Source organism: Littorina saxatilis, linkage group LG13 (genome assembly GCF_037325665.1).
Source record: "Littorina saxatilis isolate snail1 linkage group LG13, US_GU_Lsax_2.0, whole genome shotgun sequence".
Taxonomy (NCBI): Eukaryota; Metazoa; Mollusca; class Gastropoda; order Littorinimorpha; family Littorinidae; genus Littorina; species Littorina saxatilis.
Window position 1 is genome coordinate 5,066,776 of NC_090257.1, and position 20,132 is coordinate 5,086,907.

General features: G+C 39.0%; 1 protein-coding gene across 2 annotated transcripts in view; it reads left to right on the forward strand.

Annotated features, from left to right (window-relative positions):
* The first annotated feature begins 432 nt into the window (after positions 1-432).
* Positions 433-20,132, forward strand: part of LOC138945939 (serine/threonine-protein kinase PAK 1-like) — a 38,962-nt gene continuing 19,262 nt past the window's right edge. Inside the window, exons 1-9 of one of the 2 annotated variants that reach the window (XM_070317470.1) lie at positions 433-552; positions 3,209-3,433; positions 7,673-7,765; positions 9,272-9,348; positions 14,173-14,273; positions 16,565-16,724; positions 18,019-18,080; positions 18,742-18,846; positions 19,360-19,535. In XM_070317470.1, coding sequence (XP_070173571.1) covers positions 3,366-3,433; positions 7,673-7,765; positions 9,272-9,348; positions 14,173-14,273; positions 16,565-16,724; positions 18,019-18,080; positions 18,742-18,846; positions 19,360-19,535 — 842 coding nt within the window. In that variant the 5' untranslated portion in view covers positions 433-552; positions 3,209-3,365. Of the gene's footprint in view, positions 553-3,208; positions 3,434-7,672; positions 7,766-9,271; positions 9,349-11,775; positions 12,853-14,172; positions 14,274-16,564; positions 16,725-18,018; positions 18,081-18,741; positions 18,847-19,359; positions 19,536-20,132 lie in introns of those variants that run through there. The other variant, XM_070317471.1, reaches the window with a different exon arrangement.

Below are 20,132 nucleotides of genomic sequence, written 5' to 3' on the forward strand. Positions count from 1 at the left end.
CAAAAAAGCAAAATGGTGCCATCTGGTGCCATTTGAACTTAGAAATGGTCATAGAATCAGCATAGAAAAACCTTTTTTTTTCTTCTTTTTTTTTTTTTTTTTTCGGTGGGGGGGGGGGGACGTGCCCCCTGTGCCCCTCCCCCCCCCCTCGTCCGCCCCTGCTTTAATTGGTACACTAGTCCAGTCATTCTTAATAGTCCAAATGTGGAGAGAGATTACATCTTTGTTTCATCTCTTTGCATGTTAGAGAGAGAAGGAATATAGTTTGGCTTCTTTTTCAACTTTGCACTGTATCTGCTCCGTTATACTTTTTTGTTTTGCTTCACGATTTACACATGTATTACTATGCACCGTGTTATCTAACGCTGTAAAAATTGTTTGTCAAAAGGGGGCGTGGTCACTCGCACTTTTTCCGCTCATCCCAAAGAAGGCCTCATTTATAACACTGATCTCGCGAGAAACAGCGCGATTTAAAATCGCCATTTTGGATATTGACTTCCTGGAGCTTCTGACCCATCGGAAGAAACTGGATACTTTGGCTCGCTGTCGAAGGTATGCATAAATTTCTGTTTGGTTGATTTGTCACGAAATTCAAATACCAATGTCGTCCCTGTTGTATGTGGTCTGTCTTGACCGAACTTCACGGTCTGTTAGACGCCGGTAGTTACCGAGTGGAAAACTTGCTGTCTGCTTCAACACGGGTAACTCTTCTAGACGCTGGTATCGGGCAATCAATATAATGACTCATCGACATCGTACATTGCTCTCAGAAGCCTGTCAAATGTAAAAATTCTAGAATGGCCGAAAACGTGTAGTAATTTAAGCTTCAGGCAGTTAAATGCAGTGTCCGACTTTTCACCTCCCCATTTTCACCCATGAACGATTTTTAGCAATGGTACGAAAACTCGCACAACCGTAAAAATTGCCAGGCCAGGTAGACAGGTGCTTGTTTACATTATCTGCGGCTTCGGCACAGGGGGCTTTGAAGTTGATAAAAGCAGCGATAGACACGGATTCTGGGCGCAGGGCTTGTGTCTGTTTGGCTATTTATAAACAGATGGGGATTCTCATCATGCTGTGAGCCTTTCAATTATCTGACGCATTCCAGCGCGTGGACTGACTTGCTCATCGCCACTCCCTCCCCTCCCCCCCTTACCTTTCTGTAACTGTCAGTACTCTCTCTCTCTCGCTTTTCCGTGATCCCTTTATTTTTACACTATCATTGTTACACACACATATGATGGGTTTGGTCAGTGTCCTAGTGCTGGCACTCCCAGCGTGATTACCGGATAAAAATCCAGTGTGAGTGACTCATTACACAGCAAGAGCAAAAGCCAGCATGGTGCACCCCGCAGTCAGTGTGTGTGTGTGTCGTCATTGGTCTTGGGGGGGGGGGGGGGGGGGGATCTGTTTCATCAAGTATTGTCACTGGCTGTACAAGTCCACTCCAGCTGCAACACCATTGGTGTGTGTGACTCATGTCTGGTGTACACTCAGCTAAGATTTTGTTATTTAAAACTGGCTGACCAGTGTCAGGTCCTATAGTCTCACACTTTTCCTGCTTACTGATAGTGAGTGTTCTATTGTTTCAGGTATTATTAAGAAATGTTGGATATTTTCAACAATTCACCTTGTGTTTTGTGCTTAGAAGAACAACTTGTCACAGATACTGTGAATTGAAAATGAAGAAAGGAAGAAGGAAATAAACCAGTTGTAATAAAAAGCTAGTGGGTAAGAGATCAGCAGATGCCAATCAATGATTATCAGTGGAACATTGCAGGCTTGCTTACAAAATTCTTCATTGATATATATTTTTTCTCGTTCAAATGTTTTTCTCTGTTTAGTATGAACAGAAGACCAAGTACATTATACATGTAAGGCCCCCCCCCCAAAAAATAGTCTGTTTACGGTAACATAGGCCCCCAAAAATAGGGTCGTTAAGTCGGGATTTTTTTTCTCCCCCAAAAAACATATTTTTAAGTTATTTTGTCAAAAAACAGACTTTTTTTTTCCAAATGCCCAAAAAAAGTCTAGGATCGCGCGAAAAAATAGGGTCGGTCGGGATACCGTTAATTTAACAGACTTTTTTTTGTTTGGCCTAAACATATGTATGATATCAAATTCCAGAATTTGAATCAGTTCAAGGTCACATGCACTGATGCAGTGTTGATGTTTTGGTTATTAGCAAGATAATGGGAGCACTTTTTTTTTTAAATACTGCTGTTTTCTCATTGTTTGTTAACTTGTGTTAGTTTCATCCCCACAATAGAATACTGTAGTAATTTGTTCGGAGTATTTTTGGCTCACGTAAGTGTAGCCTATGCGATCATAACTTTGTCTGTCTGTGCGTATGTGCGTGCGTGCGTGCGTGTGTATGTCTGTGGTAGAAACTCTAACATTTGAAGACGTCACATTACATTGACGTCACATTATGACGTAAGAGGGTTAGACGTCACGCGAAGGAAGTACTGAAAGTCTCGGTCATTATTATTTTGAGCGGGCCGAGACTAGTTGGCAGTCGTGTCCCTGTAAGTAGGCTACATGCAGACAGACAGATCTAGATCTAGTGTCTTGCTTTCTTGCACAGTTTCACCTATGCTCTTTCTGTGTGTGTGTGTGTATGTGTGACGGAGTGATTGAGTTTGTGTTACTGTTTGTCGATTTCTTAGTGAGCCTTGATGGCTTCGCCTCTTGTTCAATATGGCTGCTCCATGACAATCTAAACTGAAGAAAACTCTATGGACAAGTTACAAAATACAAGATTGTTTTGCTTTCTCTGTGTGGTGGTGACCAGTAATATGTTCCAAGCATATTGTGTGACAGTATATGTTCATAGCTCTGTGAACATTGAAACAGAGGAAAATTCTATGGACAAGTTATATGAATTAAGATTGTTGCATTTCTTCTATGTTGTTGCATTTCTTCTATGTTGTTGCATTTCTTCTGTGTGATGGTGACTATTAATATGTTCTACTTAGCATTGTGTGTGTGTAGCTTATATCTTCTGAAGCTCTGTGACCATCAAAACATGAGAAAACTCCATATTAAAGTTATTAATCTAGTGTGTGTTTCTAGCAATAGCTGATTATTTCTAGCATTTTGCTTTTTGTTGTTGTTTGCTTATCTATTCCAAGCTCTGCAGCCTTCAATATAAACGCAACCTCATAACGGATCAGTTTATAAGACTGTTTCCTCTGTGTGTTTGTAGGCAGGCCAGCGAGTGCAGAGGTCCCTGAGTAAAATCAGGGGAGAGCAGAACGGCTGGACTGAAGAGACAACCTCCCCAGCAGTGCTTTGCACACTTGCCTTGTACGTGCGTGCTGTCTGCATGCCCAGGAGCGTGAGAACTGGACTCCGCCAGCACCATGTCCAGCAGTTTGTCCGAGGAGGGCGAGAAGCCGCCCGCTCCGCCTATCCGCACAGAGAGCACGAGGTTAGTGCTGTTGTTTATTGTTGTTGTTGGTGGCGTTGTTGTTGTTGTGTTGTTGTTTCAGTTCAGGGTTGGCTGCCTAGTGATGATATTCTGATGTTTGATGGGCAGTACATTTCACCCCCCTTTTAATGCACTCCCCCACCTCCCAACACACACCCATCACCGCCTCTCTTCCTTTTAAGAACTTACTTTTAATTTTAAGCGTTATTAGTTTGTAAATTTAACGTCTGTAAAATAAATATTCATAACTTGCTTGTTTTAAAGGGGGCAGTACCACTGTATCAATGATGGCGCCAGTATATTTTCAAACCGGTACGCAAACGTTTCTGATGCAAACTGTTCAGAAAAAAACGGTAGGCTGGTCATTGGAACCAGTACAAGTCCAACTCAGAGTACTGGTTTTGTTGTTTTACCAGCGAAAAAAACAACCCAGTCGTACTAAAAATCAACCAGTAGGTCATACCAGCAGCCAATTTTGTTCCAGTATTTTCTCATTTCAACCGGTAAAATACCGGTAATTACTGGTTAACACCAATACTGTGTATTATTAAGTACCTCTGTGTGGCACTGGCAGACAGCCCTTGAACATTTGCGTACCGACATTGTACTGTCTTTAAAGCCTGTTTTGTAAATGTTTTATGTTGATGTGCCATAATATTTTTGTTGTGTTTTAGTTACTTTAAGTGTAATATATATATTGTAATTAGTTTAAAATCTAACTGTATACCTTACATACATTGTAATTCATTATTGAGATTTTTGGGATTTTTTTTCCTTAGTCACTTCCATTCTACGAGCCTTTTGGTCATTGTCTGTGTGGATTATATTTATTGTTAGCAAAAGCAGTATAATTCAAGAATCCTTCAATAAAAATTGTTTGTTCTGAGATTGTTTATCTGCCATAAGTGTAATTCCAGTTGATATGTATTGATATAGCATGACAGTGACAATTGACATTAGGTATTCTGTTGAAATGATAAAAATACTGTACTGATGTAGTGTGCTAACATACTTGTATGTATTTGTACAAATACCACTGACAATAATCTTTATGTGTAATACATGTATAGATAGGTTTATATTCCTGCGTGTTTGTTAATTTGAAGCTGAGTGATTTTGTTTCATGAATGATTGATCTTTTCTGCATTTTGGGTTTCGAGTGAGTTCTTGAAGAGTTTGAAACTAATTCTCTATTAACCCAATTACTGATTAGTAATATTACATGTATAATAAACTGCGAGTATAACAGTGTTAATAAACCTTTTTCATAAAACCATCAAAACAGATGTTATTATGTGTTAAATACATGGACGAAGGAAAACCTGTTACAGCTTATGCCCTGTGTATCAGATCAATAGATTGATTGTCAAATTCAATAATGCCATTTCCATTGACTGCAGGAACATGAGCTAGTATGCTATAATATCAGCACACATGTCGGAAATCAAGATGGTTTTTACTGATCATATCACTCATACAGAAGAACTAAGAGACCTCTTTAAAGGACTAGGTACTGTTTGCATAAAACATGCATGGGATTTTTAGTATGGGAACAGTCTCTGACCTTTCTTGGTGAGAGTAGGAAGAATTCTCCAAGGACCCCCCCCCCCCCCCCCCCTCCCCCTCTGTTTTGCTTCTATCCATGTAAGAAGTCTGATCTGAGAAGTAGGAAGTACAGTGGGACCTTTCCATTGAGACCCTCCATTATTAGCCTCCCTCTTCTATAAATATCAGACCTCATTTTTGTAGATTTTTTTTCAATGGTGTAACTAAATTTCCCTCCATTCTAAGACTCTCTCTCTTGTAAGGCCTACATTTCTCAGGTTTAATAAGGTCTCAAAACAGAGGTAGCACTGTAGCACCTATGGGACATAAAAAAAAGCTTTGCTCATCTTCCTGTCTCTCTCTGTCTGTCTCTCTCTGTGTCTCCCTCCTCTCTCTTCAAAAGTCTGTTTTTCACACACCTGCATTACACACACACACACACACTCACACTGACACACCTCTGCCACAGATCATTCCTGGCTACATGAAAATGCAAGTCTCAGGAAACATGAATACACGCATGCAGGAAAAAAAATATATGGGTAGCGCCGTATGTATGGCAGCTCGCTTTCCCCGGGGAGAAAGCAGCCCGAATTTCCATGAGGGTAACCTCACTGGACTGTAAATCTTATCCAATCCAATCCAATCCAATCCAATCCAACAAACCTGAAAGAACAGAGCAAAAAGAAGCAGCAAGTGAAAGTTAAAGCAACACCTCACACAACAAAAAGAAGCAGCAAGTGAAAGTTAAAGCAACACCTCACACAACAAAAAGAAGCAGCAAGTGAAAGTTAAAGCAACACCTCACACAACAAAAAGAAGCAGCAAGTGAAAGTTAAAGCAACACCTCACACAACAAAAAGAAGCAGCAAGTAAAAGTTAAAGCAACACCTCACACAACAAAAAGAACACAACTTCAGCTACAAAAAAAAAAGAGACAAAAAGGAAAAACAAAACAACAAAATGAGAAGTTTATTGGGCGAACCTGGTGTTTTTGTCATTACTGGGCCGGTGGTGAGCTGAAAATGTGTGGGGTTTGTAGACAAATGTCTGGACAGCAGGGGGGGGGGGGAGGGGGTGGGGGAAGGGGGTAGAGAGTTGAACATTTATCAGACAGAGGGGTATGGGGGGCAGAGTGCTTCATGTTCAGCCTGCTGTTCAGTGCATTGGGTACAGGAAGATCTTTGCCTCTTGCTGTACTTACTACTGTTCAGGGTTCAGTCTCTTTCTGGGTGAAGAGAGAGAGAGTGCAGGGAGGAATGTATGTATTCTGATTTCATTTTGCTAGTGTTAGCTGCAGAATTTAGGGAAAAGAATTGCTGATAACTCTCATTCAGTAAGCAAAACTGTAGCAGACAGTTCTGAAAGGTGTACCGTGGATATATACTGGATAGTGGTAATTTAACGAGAAAGTGTTGGGACGTGTATACATGTTCATGTGTATTGATAACAATTTGTTCTTATTTTGTTCTTTTTTACATTTAGTCAAGTTTTGACTAAATGTTTTAACATAGAGGGGGGAATCGAGACGAGGGTCGTGGTGTATGTGTCTGTCTGTCTGTCTGTCTGTGTGTGTGTAGAGCGATTCAGACTAAACTACTGGACCGATCTTTATGAAATTTGACGTGAGAGTTCCTGGGTATGATATCCTCAGACGTTTTTTTCATTTTTTTTTTATAAATCATGTCTTTGATGACGCCATATCCGGCTTTTCGTGAAAGTTGAGGCGGCACTGTCACGCTCTCATTTTTCAACCAAATTGGTTGAAATTTTGGTCAAGTAATCTCCGACAAAGCCCGGACTTCGGTATTGCATTTCAGCTTGGTGGCTTAAAAATTAATTAATGACTTTGGTCATTAAAAATCTGAAAATTGTAAAAAAAAATATACGATCCAAATTTACGTTCATCTTATTCTCCATCATTTTCTGATTCCAAAAACATATAAATATGTTATATTTGGATTAAAAACAAGCTCTGAAAATTCAAAATATAAAAATTATGATCAAAATTAAATTTTTGAAATCAATTTAAAAACACTTTCATCTTATTCCTTGTCGGTTCCTGATTCCAAAAACATATAGATATGATATGTTTGGATTGAAAACACGCTCAGAAAGTTAAAACGAAGAGAGGTACAGAAAAGCGTGCTAGTATCCTTCTCAGCGCAACTACTACCCCGCTCTTCTTGTCGATTTCACTTCCTTTGCCACGAGCGGTGGACTGACGATGCTACGAGTATACGGTCTTGCTGCGTTGCATTGCGTTCAGTTTCATTCTGTGAGTTCGACAGCTACTTGACTAAATGTTGTATTTTCGCCTTACGCGACTTGTTTTCTTTCTTATTCTTTTATTATTTATTTTGTTTTTTGTTTGTTTTGTTTTTGTATGTGTGTGTATTTTGTATTGATATATATATACAACCAGAATCTCTTTCTCTTGAGCCTACTATTCTGGTGGTCAAAATTTAAAACAAGCATAAGTGTAGTCGGTATACTCAACTCACAGGGATTTATCTGCCTGCATTCAATGCTTTGATCATTTTCTATTACAGATCTCCACCAGTTTTAGTAACACCATTTTAGTCCACACCTGTTTCAGTTGTGTTATTAACTATTTTTACGTTACTGATTTTAGTTTTTTGTATGTGCAGTGTTTTCTTTTTCATGTACTGTCACTGTGCCCATTTTTATTAGGGAAAAAAATAGGCAGCCAAACATGGGGCCTAAATTCGGGCCGGCCAAAAAAGCCTTCCCGCACAAGTCTGAGCGAGCCATTCTTACTGAAAGGTTAGAGACCAGTACAGCATCATTCATGCAGTTTCCTTGCTTTTATTTCTTTTTAAGTTTTTTTTTATGGTTGCTTGCTTTGCACATGAGGGGTTACGTGTATTTGTGTTTTGCTTTGCTGCAGAGTCATGTGATGTGTGTGTTTGTTTGTGTGTCTGTCGGTTGGTCTGTACATTGTTTCTGTGTTTGTGAGCGTCTGTGTTTGTGTTGATGTTTGAGCAATATAAGCTTCTCTACAAGGTCAACTTCAAGCACATGAATGCCCTCACTAAAACAGTTACAAAGGAGATTGGTTGTACATGTATGGTATATTGTCCTCTTAGAACTGTTGGAAATCTAGCTGACTGCATTACACAACGAATTAACAGAAGCCTAAAAAATATCACTCAATATTTTAAAAAGCTGAAACATTGTTTGGAGCCGCAGGGAATACAGTGTCGTAAGATTCAAGTTAAAAAAAAAATGGAAAGAGGCAAACTTTTTTTGTTATGAAAATAAATTCACATACAAGGTACATGTCAATTTCAAACTAAAAATGTTCTGAGTATGTAAGGTTGCGTTGCGTTTGCTAGTGATGTTTGTGTTTTTTCTGCCATTTTAACCTCTCTATGTTTTGCATTACAAGTTATAAATGTGTTTTCTAATTTGTGTTGTGAATCGCTTTATGATTCTAAAGGTGTTCAAACAGCATGTTCGTTGCAGTGAATGGGTATGCGGTATAGATTTGCACTGTGCTTACCCTAATGAATATATTTATTATTTTTCATCTTTGCTTCACTAACATTAACATATATGTACACAGAAAATATATATATCTGGTGTTATTATTTTTAGGTCACATTGTGTGTCACAGTGCGTTCTGTATGGCGTGAGAATCTCTTTTCTCTTTCTATCCGATCTCTCTCTCCAGTTTACTAAACTGATATCTGATGGACTCAGATGGGCATCTTTGTAACTGATTTAGTGATTCTATTCAGACTTCAATAAGTCATGGCACATGAAATTAATCTTGTTTTTTTGTTCTAAAAGACTTATATAATGTTATATTTGACATTTGCATGCAGAAAAATATTTGAGCTCTAGCTTATAGTTATAAACGTGTGAGCATGATCAAACTGACTTTAAATTCTTAACTGTGTTTGTTGTTACTAATATTTTAGAACGTCATATTTTAGGAAGTTTATTTTTTCAGAATAATTATGATAGGTTCTAGTGTTTTTAACACGTTGTTTTGCCAGTATTTGTCTTGATTAAACATAAGACTAGAGTTTGATGCAACGCAGCACTCTGAATGTGTGTGTTCACATTTTCTTGTGTCCGTGGTTTCTGTGTGTGTGTAATTTTTCTGTATTGTGTTGAGTAGTGTCTTTATTAGGTTTTTGTTTTGAACAATGTTTTTGATAGTTGTACTTGTACACAGATTACTTGAGTTAGACTATTCATACACAGATTTCTTGAGTTAGACTATTCATGTGAACATGATAATGTGAGTGATTCTGATTACAGAGAGTCGACCCTTTCCCAGGAGAACAAACCTCTTCCAAGGGAACCAGATGAGAGAAAGAAAGGAAAAAACCCGAAAGGTTAGCAGAGAGCTTACATTTCTGTCTCTTTTTCATTTGTTTAGGTTGTTATAAATGACAAGGGAAGCCTGGAACATGGACTCATGTTTGCATTTCTGTCTCTTTTTCATATATATTTAACACTTTCTACCCCCACAAATGTTGACCAAGTTTTTTTTAGCCGAGACCAGCTGTGCTGCAGCAGGTCACAGGTCATACACTAAGAAAAATCCCAACAATAACACCAAAACTTACATGAAAACAAAAACGGAGCTGAAGATTCACTTATGCTGAATAGACACATTCTTCATTGAATGTGATCATGTGTTCAAAATCAAGGGCTCGCAAGCCTGACTCACTCCCTCTAAAAATGAACCATTGTATGTACAAAAGGCTCACTGAATTTGCTAGTATAAGTTTAGATGGTTGGTTTTGTGTGTGTCCTAGCCTTATCATTCCGAGGTCTCATTTTCAGCAGATTTTTCTCTTTTTTTCTTTTCAAGAGACACGTGTATAATTATCATGTCTTATTGGCTCCGAGTTGTCATTATAGGGCTGTACACCAGAAAGATAAGTTCAAACACAGCCTATTATTTTGCGATGGACAGAGAAAGGTTTTTTTTCAGTAGCCTATGTCAGGTATTATTGCATACTGCTGTTACATTTTTTTTTCTGCAAGGTGACGTTACGTCTGTGTTTTGAGAAGTGCAATATGCAAAAAGTCACTTGAAACTTCAGTGTTTTTAGCCCTTACTCCGCATTTAAAATGTTACGTTTACATAAAAATCCTCTCATAAACAAATTAGAGTGTACGCGGGAGATATAGCCCACAAACACAAAAGAAAAAGAAGAATAAAAGTCGATTTCAAGTGCCTGTGCTTGCTTACTCACATTACACTCTAGATTTCCTGATGGCTGTAATTGTTTCACTCCAACTCGTTGCTGCTGCGTTTCCTCTTCCGATTGCTCAGAGTCCTGTTCTCTGTCGCTGGCGTGCACTCTCTCTCTTGTTCTGCCGATACTGCTATTGTGGGAGGCAGTCGTTTTGAGAATGTGGAACAAATTAGATTGGACACACAATTGTGTTTCTCCATATGTTGTGTTGTACTGTGGTGTGCTTTTCCACATCTTGTGCTAATGTGTGAGCTGTCCTAGGATTGTTTTAGTGCGTAATTCACAGTGGTGCAGTTTGTTTGTTATGTTGTTTGGTTTTGAAGTGAGTGGTGGATAGTCATAGAGAGTTCGACTTGATCGCGATTTGTTTGTGGTTTCACCCACACGCTGTTGATTGTTTGGGATAATGCGTCAGGTTTAAGTTTGTTAGTGTAAGTCTGCTCTGAGTCTGAGGAGTATTTGTTTTATGGCAATCGCTCTCACATCTCGTCTTTTGAAGATTCTTGCTTCAACTGGAGAATTCTTCGTAGCAAAACAATTTTACGTCTGAAATCTGAATGCTGGATTTTGTACTGTTGAGGTTTTGGTGGTATGTAGGAGGTAGTTATTAGTGAGTTGAAAGAAAGTGTCATACTTAACAGTGCACATACTTAACAGTGCAGTTTCACTGTAGAGCTGACCTCTATTTGAATGCCAACAATTGTGCACAAATGCCAGCCAGACAACATAATATTTGTAGTGCAGGGTATTTACAGGCCTTAGTTTCCAGCTGTGAAAGTGCTGTGGCTCTTCATGAATCTGGACACAAGGATGCACAAATGTTCTATTGCTGTGCATCACTGCAGTGCATTGCCCAGATGATGTGTTTTCTCTTTTTCAGCATTAGTTAAGTCACAGAGAAAACACATCATGTGAGCAATGTACTGCAGTGATGCTCAGCAATAGAACATAGCTGTTCTTTCTTTTTTCTTTATTTATTTCTTTATTTTTTTTTTATACATGTATATATACAGATCTGCTGTTCTTTCTTTTTTCTTTATTTATTTATTTAATTTTTTTTTTTAATACATGTATAGGCTTTACATTACATTAAATTACATCACATAAACAAGGGGACTATTACAACACACAGTTAAAAAAAATCTGAACACCTTTGGAGGAGTTGTTAGCGTATGCAGTGTGTTGGAGTTCCTAAGGAAAAGGCTACATGTATATGTATATGTGAAACAGTGGTGACTCTGTGTGTCGTTTGTGCACAAGGTTTAGCAGTAGAGTTTCACATTGTCAGCTTGCGTTTCTTGCCTTGCAATAGAAATACATAACTGACTGTAACTCTCTGTTGGAGCATGCACCCATACAGAACACACACACCACACTAACACACAAACACACACACACAAACTAACACACACACGCACACACACACTAACACCCCCTCCCCCCTCCCCCACACACACACTCGCATACACACACACTAACACACATGCGCATGCACACACACACACACACACACACACACACACACACACACACACTTTGTGGTCAGTCTGATATGCACTGTATTTGATTACAGGCTCATTTGTCACACAGTACATTGAGAGTTGTTTCAAAGGGGCAAACAGGACACTATTTCAGTATGACTCATAGCTGATTTCAGCCGGGAAGGGGAAAGTACTTCTATAGTGTGGACTTCCTCCTTAATGCATCAACAAGTGGTTTCTATCAATGCTATTAATACAGGCATCTGCTTGAGTTCATTTTGGATGTGTTCGTTGGACTACGTGTACAGTATTTTTATTAGTTAGCAGGTTTTGTTTCGACATTGACTGTGGTTACAGCGATCTGTTCTATTAATATGAGGAGAAAAAGAGTGTCCACTGTTCAAATAAGTTGTTGTTTTGAAAGAGTATTCGTGTGCTGTGAAGTTGAGCCGTTGCAAAGTTGTCACAGGTTTACGAACTGACAGATTTTACTGAAAAATTACCCACTACTAAGCTACTGATGTTATCAGACACCTTTTTTTTTTAGTATGGGAAAAGCATGTGGGGAATATAATCCAGAAAAAAAATCATACCTAAAGGTTTATAATCATCTGTCAAGTATTTGTTTTTGGAATTGCTGTACAAACACATCTATACATATATGCACATGTCAGAGGAGTTATTTCACTGAATAAGACAATGGGACAGGCAATACGTAGTCAAAATAGCTAAGGGGAAAAAAACAGAAAACATGCATACGCACATACATCCTCAGCTCTGTTTTGATCCCCAATACCCCGCAACATATTCAGTCAAATATTGACTGCATGTGTGCAAAGCGAGGAAACAGTTTTTCAAAATTATTTTGTAAAAATAACCCACGGCAGAACCGAAAAGCTTGAGTGTATGGAGCCACAAACGATAAAATCTCATAAGAAAAAGGAAACCTGTGTGCTTGTGTCATCTTAAATTTGGCCAAAGTGTCTGGAAAAAAATCAATACAGATATGAAGTGAGCAGTCAACTCTTCTGAAAGACATCTGAGAATATTGTGTGTTTTTGATTGGTGTTGCACACAAGTCTCAGTATGCCTGGAAGCTGGCAGAATCTTACCAACACTCTCAAACGCAGAAGTGCTGAGAGAAAAAGTGGTAAGGCACTGACTGTCCTCCTGATGTTTGAAGTGGTGTGTTTCATATAATGTGTAGAGTGATACACGTACAGTGGAACACAGCTTTTAAGACCCCCGGTTTTAAGACTCTCTCCCGTTTAAGACCCTGTTTTCTCAGACTTTCTGTTCATACCCTCTGTAAATTTACCCCCATTTTAAGATTCCCTCCTTTTTGAGTCACTTGAGAAAAAGTGACTCTATGTAATCGGTCAGTGTTAGTCTGTCCGGCCGGCCGTCCGTAGACACCACCTTAACGTTGGACTTTTCTCGGAAACTATCAAAGCGATCGGGCTCATATTTTGTTTAGTCGTGACCTCCAATGACCTCTACACTTTAACGATGGTTTCGTTGACCTTTGACCTTTTTCAAGGTCACAGGTCAGCGTCAAAGGAAAAATTAGACATTTTATATCTTTGACAAAGTTCATCGGATGTGATTGAAACTTTGTAGGATTATTCTTTACATCAAAGTATTTACATCTGTAGCCTTTTACGAACGTTATCAGAAAAACAAGGGAGATAACTAGCCTTTTCTGTTCGGCAACACACAACTTAACGTTGGGCTTTTCTCGGAAACTATGAAAGTGACCGGGCTCAAATTTTATGTGAACGTGACTCATTGTGTTGTGAATAGCAATTTCTTCCTGTCCATCTGATGCCTCATATAATATTCAGAACTGCGAAAGTGACTCGATCGAGCGTTTGCTCTTCTTGTTAAGACCCAATTTTCTCACACTTTCTGTTCATACCCTCTGTAAATTTACCCCAATTTTAAGATTCCCTCCTTTTTAAGACCCAATTTTCTCACACTTTCTGTTCATAGCCTCTGTAAATTTACCCCCATTTTAAGATTCCCTCCTTTTTAAGACCCAATTTTCTCACACTTTCTGTTCATACCCTCTGTAAATTTACCCCCATTTTAAGATTCCCTCCTTTTTAAGACCTGATTTTCTGAAGATTTTTTTTATCTGAAATTTCAGGTCCCTGCAATGACGGTACACCTTCCAATAAGGGACACTTTTTATGTCCCCCCAGTCCATTATCTTGAACAATAAATACCTGTCATGACAGACCACCTGTAATGTAGGGACACTTGTCCCGAGGGTGTCCTTTCATGAAAGGAACCGCTTTGCTAGTGGTTCTATTAGTTCCCATTGCTGATAGAACAACATTTGCTTATTGAAAGTATTTAATTTTGCAGCCAAACCTGTTGTTTATTGTTTACCATGGACAAATTGATTTATGCAGACAATTCTGTATTTCATAATCAAGCTGATATTTGATGTGGGATCTGTTTTTAGTGAAAATTGTCAAAACCACTGACAAGCCGGTCATCTCTGGGCCTTCCAACTTTGAACACACTGTGCATGTTGGATTTGACCCTCACACTGGCGAATTCACGGTAAGTTAGCAGTTTCTGATAGAGAGAGGGGGAGAGAGAGAGTGTGTGTCTCCATGTTTATTCTTGTTTGTACATATAAATTGTGTGTTTATGTGAATTTATGTGTATTTGTGAATTTATTCATCAGAATGCTGAAGCATATCTAAATAAGTTTTAAGTACACTTAGTTGTAGTGTTTAAGATATATCGAGTCTAAACACGAAGAATACAGGAAAACAAGAAAGGTTTGTCAGCTGAACGTTTCTTTTTAGACACACACAGTCACTAGTACAATGAAGTATGTCAACCTAGTAGTGGACATAAAAAACAAGTCGCGTAAGGCGAAATTACTACATTTAGTCAAGCTGTGGAACTCACAGAATGAAACTGAAAGCACTGCATTTTTTCACAATGACCGTAATCTGCCGCTTGTGCATAACGGAGTGAAACTGACGAGTCTGTTCAGCGCGGTAGTGGTTTCGCTGTGCTGCATAGCACGCTTTTCTGTACCTCTCTTCGTTTTAACTTTCTGAGCGTGCTTTTAATCCAAACATATCATATCTATATGTTTTTGGAATCAGGAACCGACAAGGGATAAGATGAAATTGTTTCTAAATCGATTTCGGAAATTTAATTTTGATCATAATTTTTATATTTTTAATTTTCAGAGTTTGTTTTTAATCTAAATATAACATATTTATATGTTTTTGGAATCAGGAAATGATGTAGAATAAGATGAACGTAAATTTGGATCGTTTTATATAAGGCCAAAAAAAAAATAGGTCTGTTTACGGTAACATTGGCCAAAAAAATAGGGTCGGTAGGTCGGGATTTTTTTTTTTTCTTTCTTTTTTTCCTCCAAAAAACCATATTTTTACGTTATTTTGCAAAAAAAACAAGATTTTTTTTTTTCTTTTTTTTTTTTCCCCAAATGCCAAAAAAAAGTCTAGGGTCGCGCGAAAAAAATAGGGTCGGTCGGGTTACCGTAAACAGACCTATTTTTTTTTTGGCCTGAACAAAAATTATTACAATTTTCAGATTTTTAATGACCAAAGTCATTAATTAATTTTTAAGCCACCAAGCTGAAATGCAATACCAAAGTCCGGCTTTTGTCGAAGATTGCTTTACAAAAATGTCAATCAATTTGATTGAAAAATGAGGGTGTGACAGTGCCGCCTCAACTTTTACAAAAAGCTGGATAGGACGCCATCAAAAGTATTTATCGAAAAAAAGAAAATAACATCCGGGGATATCATTCCCAGGAACTCTCATGTCAAATTTCATAAAGATCGGTTTAGTAGTTTGGTCTGAATCGCTCTACACACACACACACACACAGACAGACAGACACACACACTCACACACACCATGACCCTCGTCTCGATTCCCCCTCTATGTTAAAACATTTAGTCAAAACTTGACTAAATGTAAAAAACCACAACTAGATAATGAGAAAGAAAAGTGTGCTCAGCTCAGTTAGATGTTGTTTTTATAATCTCAAGAGGAATAAAAAAAAAAAACAAGAAAGGTACGACGCTGACGTCGTTTCCTTTCTATGTCAATAATTTTGTCATTAATCATTGTCTGGCTTGTGTCTTCCAAGAGAGCTTGTCGACAATTTGTCAGATGAGGTTATTTTCTGTATTATAAGTGAGTGTTTGTCCACTTAAAAACCGCTGGGTTCAAAATCGGTGAACGTAACGTTTTCTTTTCTCAATAATTCAACGTTCCAATAACATACCTTTCTTGGTTTGTTATTCTGAATTTTGGAACATTGGCTCCCCGAAATTGGCTTATGCTGCCTGAATGGCGGGGTAAAAACGGTCATACACATAAAAATCCACTCGTGCAAAAACATGAGTGAACGTGGGAGTTTTAGCCCATTGAACGAAAAAGAAGAAGAAGAAGAGGAACGTCGGCAGTCGACTTGTTAATGTTATGGGATTTTTAACCTCAAGATGTCGAAAGTCAAAGTCTGATAGAGATGGAGAGAGAGGGCAAGAGAGAGAGTCACTGTGCACACGTGTGTGTGTGTGTGTGTGTGTGTGTGTGTGTGTGTGTGTGTGTGTGTGTGTGTGTGTGTGTGCCGTGAGAGACTGCTTTGGATTTTTGGATGTGTTTTAGTGCAACTCTAAATTCTTAGTAAATGTGATAAGGTTTAGGTTGTTAGTTTTACGTGCAATCCTCAATTCTTAGTAAATGTGATGTATTTTATGTCTGTGATCGCCTGACACTGCATGGCAATTTTCCTTGTTTTATGACAGTAAAATGTTGAGTCTTGAGTCTAATAACCTAGGTTTTTTGTCTCGCAGGGAATGCCAGAATCATGGGCGAAGCTGCTGCAGACGGCCAACATCTCCAAGATGGAACAGAAGCAGAACCCCCAGGCCGTGCTGGACGTGCTCAACTATTACGACACCTCCTCCAAGGAGCGGCGGGAATCCAAGTACATGATCAACATGAAACCTTCAAGTAAGTTGATGTGCTGGGCACAGTTATGAGAGGCTTAAGGACCCCAGTAGATTTAATATATAGATCCGTGTTTTTTTAAAGTGTAAATTGGGTGCATATTTTTTCTATAAATAGCATCATAACACACAGTAGCAACTTGTTTGTCTAAAAATAAAACAAAACTCAACTAAATGTAAAAAAAACACCTAAAAAAACTACAAAATATGCATGTGTTGCGTTTGACAGTGTGGAAGTGTGAAAGTTCCACATAGCAATATTTTAGCACCATCATCTTCTCTTTCTTGTCGTCCGCCTGGCACCATCAGCTAATTTAATGAGTTAAAATCATGAGTGAGGAAAGAGAGGGTAATGTAAAGTAGTGTCAACATAAAAGGGGGTAAATCGTCAATTCTCAAAGTTAGACTGATGGTTTTGCTGCGGTTGCAATTTCAAGTCCTTTTTTAACCCAATGCCCCCTGACAAAAAAATGGCAGGCAGCCTTCTTAATCCTGAGCAAAGGGAAACTACTCCACACAACATGCACACATACAAAACAAAACAATTCATATAAAATCATAGAGTACTCACATTTATATAGAAGATGGCAGAATAACTCGAGAATACACTATAGTTTCATATGCAAGTATGTTCTGTCCACTTCCGATGTAATAAATGTTGTTTAAAAAAAAATCCAGCAAGTGTTCTTCAAAAACGTCCAACGTATCAGCCTTCAGTCCTCATTTACACCAATATATGTTGAAAACTCCCAGAAAAATCCTCCCGAAAGTCCTGTTGTCGAATAACAACACCCAGATCGATGTCAGACTCATTCCCTTTCACCTCTTCAAGTAGAAAACCTTTGAAAGGCATGTCAGAATCGTCATCTGAGTTCCCCATGATCGAACACCATACTTCCAAACCTTCGTTCAACGCCATTTTGTCAGACAGAAAAATCTCAAACTTTGAAAATTCACAGCGAACACACTATCAGATCGATTCAAACTCTGCAAACGCTAGAATGAAGCAGCCGGAAGGAAGTGCATTAATCACATCCGGTCGCAAGGCCTTATGGGTAAGGCTCAAAGCGAAAGTGAAAGTAGGTGACCTAGTGTTTAGCGGGCCATGCCGGGCGTTTCAGGGATTTCATAGGGCACTTCCGGCGGGCCATGCCGGGCGGTTCAGGGGGCATTGGGTTAACTAAAAGCGAAAGAGAGAAGCTGAACATTACTCTGGCTGTCTGTCTTTCTGTGCGTGAAATTGACAATTACAATGTATGTTTTGCATGTCATCTGAATTCTTACTTATCTGTCAACAGGTGCCAACTCATCAAAGTCTAACTTATCGGACAAATTATCTGCTATGGTCATCATCAGTCAGGTATGATTTGTTTTCCTTTCTGAATGTTGCTTTTTTTCCAAGAAACTGTAAGAGTACTATAATATTTTTCTTTTTTCGTCTGTTTTTTTTCTCCACCGTCCAGAGTGTCTGAATTTGTGTTGTGTGAAAAGGTACAATTCCTTTGATGTGTTGTCTTTGATTGTTAAAAATAACATTATGTGCTGTCATATTACCTTATTGGACAGAGTCATTGTGGGATGAATGTTCAACAAATTGTATTTACTGTCTTATTGTGAAACATGATTACTAGGTCAGATGACTGTTGTTTTGTGATGTAGGTTTTTTTCAATCACTAAAGGAAAAGGTTAAAGGTAGGCAGGAAGAAATAGAGCTGAAAAGAGAATGTTGAACGCTGGTGTGTGTGTGTGTGAGTGTGTGTGTGTGTGTGTCTGTGTGTGTGTGTGTGCGTGTGTGTGTGTGTGTGTGTGTGTGTGTGTGTGTGCGTGTCTGTGTGTGTGTGTCTGTGTTCATGCATGTGAGTGAGTGAGTGAGTGAGCGTAAGTACAAAAGTGTGTTAGCAAGTACAGTTCTGCAAGTACATGCTCCTACTAGACCGGCAATACATCGAAGAAGAAAAAGCCAGACTGGCAATGAAAATGTCCATGGCTTGATAATACTGTTGGCTGTTTCTGTATTGCAGAGTAAACCTGAACAGCATGCAATAGCTTCTGCGGGTGACGGTGATGAGAATAACGAACCCCCACCACCACCCATTGCCGCCAGACCAGACAAGACAAAATCCATTGTGAGTCTCAATTTAGTTTTCCTCAGTGCAGTGTATGTGTTCAAACTTAGACAGGCATGAAATTTTTACATCAATGTGGAGATTTCTGGCATTTTTTATTTTAAATAGCCCCCCCCACCCCCATCCATATGCATGGTCTTGCACCATTATTTTGATCTTAATATTCCGGCAGATTATACAGTTAAATTTATTTTACATTTTAATGATTTCATGCCTGTAAGAGACACTACCTTGTAAACTACCGAAGTGAAAGTTGGGATTTGATCGTTTTGCGCACATACACTCAAACATGCCAACTCGCTCGGACATGTGATACATGTATTATGCATGAACACACACGAACACAGAAGAATGATGGCAAGCCTGCACACACGCACATATTTACACACATACACGCATTGCACACACTTTGAACACCTTCCAAAAATTTTTTATTTTTATATACATTTTTGAAGAACGTTATCTTTTCAAATAAAACGTTACTTCATTGTGTTGTTTTTTTATCTTCAACAGTACACAAAACCGATAGAGCAAGAAGAGAAGGGCGGGGACGGACCGACAGACAACAAGACAGAGAAACCCAAAAAGAAGAAAATGTCAGACGAAGAGATCATGGAGAAATTGCGGACCATCGTTTCCATAGGCGACCCCAACAGAAAGTACACCAAGATGGAGAAAATAGGTCAAGGGTAAGCAAAGTCATTGGTGCATTTTGTTGAAGGAAGCCAGAGCTTGACAACAGGAGCGAGGGGGGAAATGTAGAAATAAGAAAAACATTGCATTTCTTTTTCTTCATTGTTTTGTACATTTAGTCAAGGTTTGACTGCTTCGTGGACTGGAGTGTGACCTGTCTCGGTCTGTCCACGCCTTACTACATGTAGTCACTGGGCGGGGATATAGCTCAGTTGGTAGCGCGCTGGATTTGTATTCAGTTGGCCGCTGTCAGCGTGAGTTCGATCCCAGGTTCGGCGGAAATTTATTTCAGAGTCAACTTTCTGTGCAGACTCTTTTCGGTGTCCGAACTCCCCCCGTGTACACTACATTGGGTGTGCACGTTAAAGATCCCACGATTGACAAAAGGGTCTTTTCTGGCAAAATTGCTTAGGCACAGTTAATAATTGTCTACCTATACCCGTGTGACTTGGAATAATAGGCCGTGAAAGGTAAATATGCGCCGAAATGGCTGCAATTACTGGCCGTATAAAATTTCATCTCACACGGCATCACTGCAGAGCGCCTAGAACTGTACCCACGGAATATGCGCGATATAAGCCTCATTGATTGAT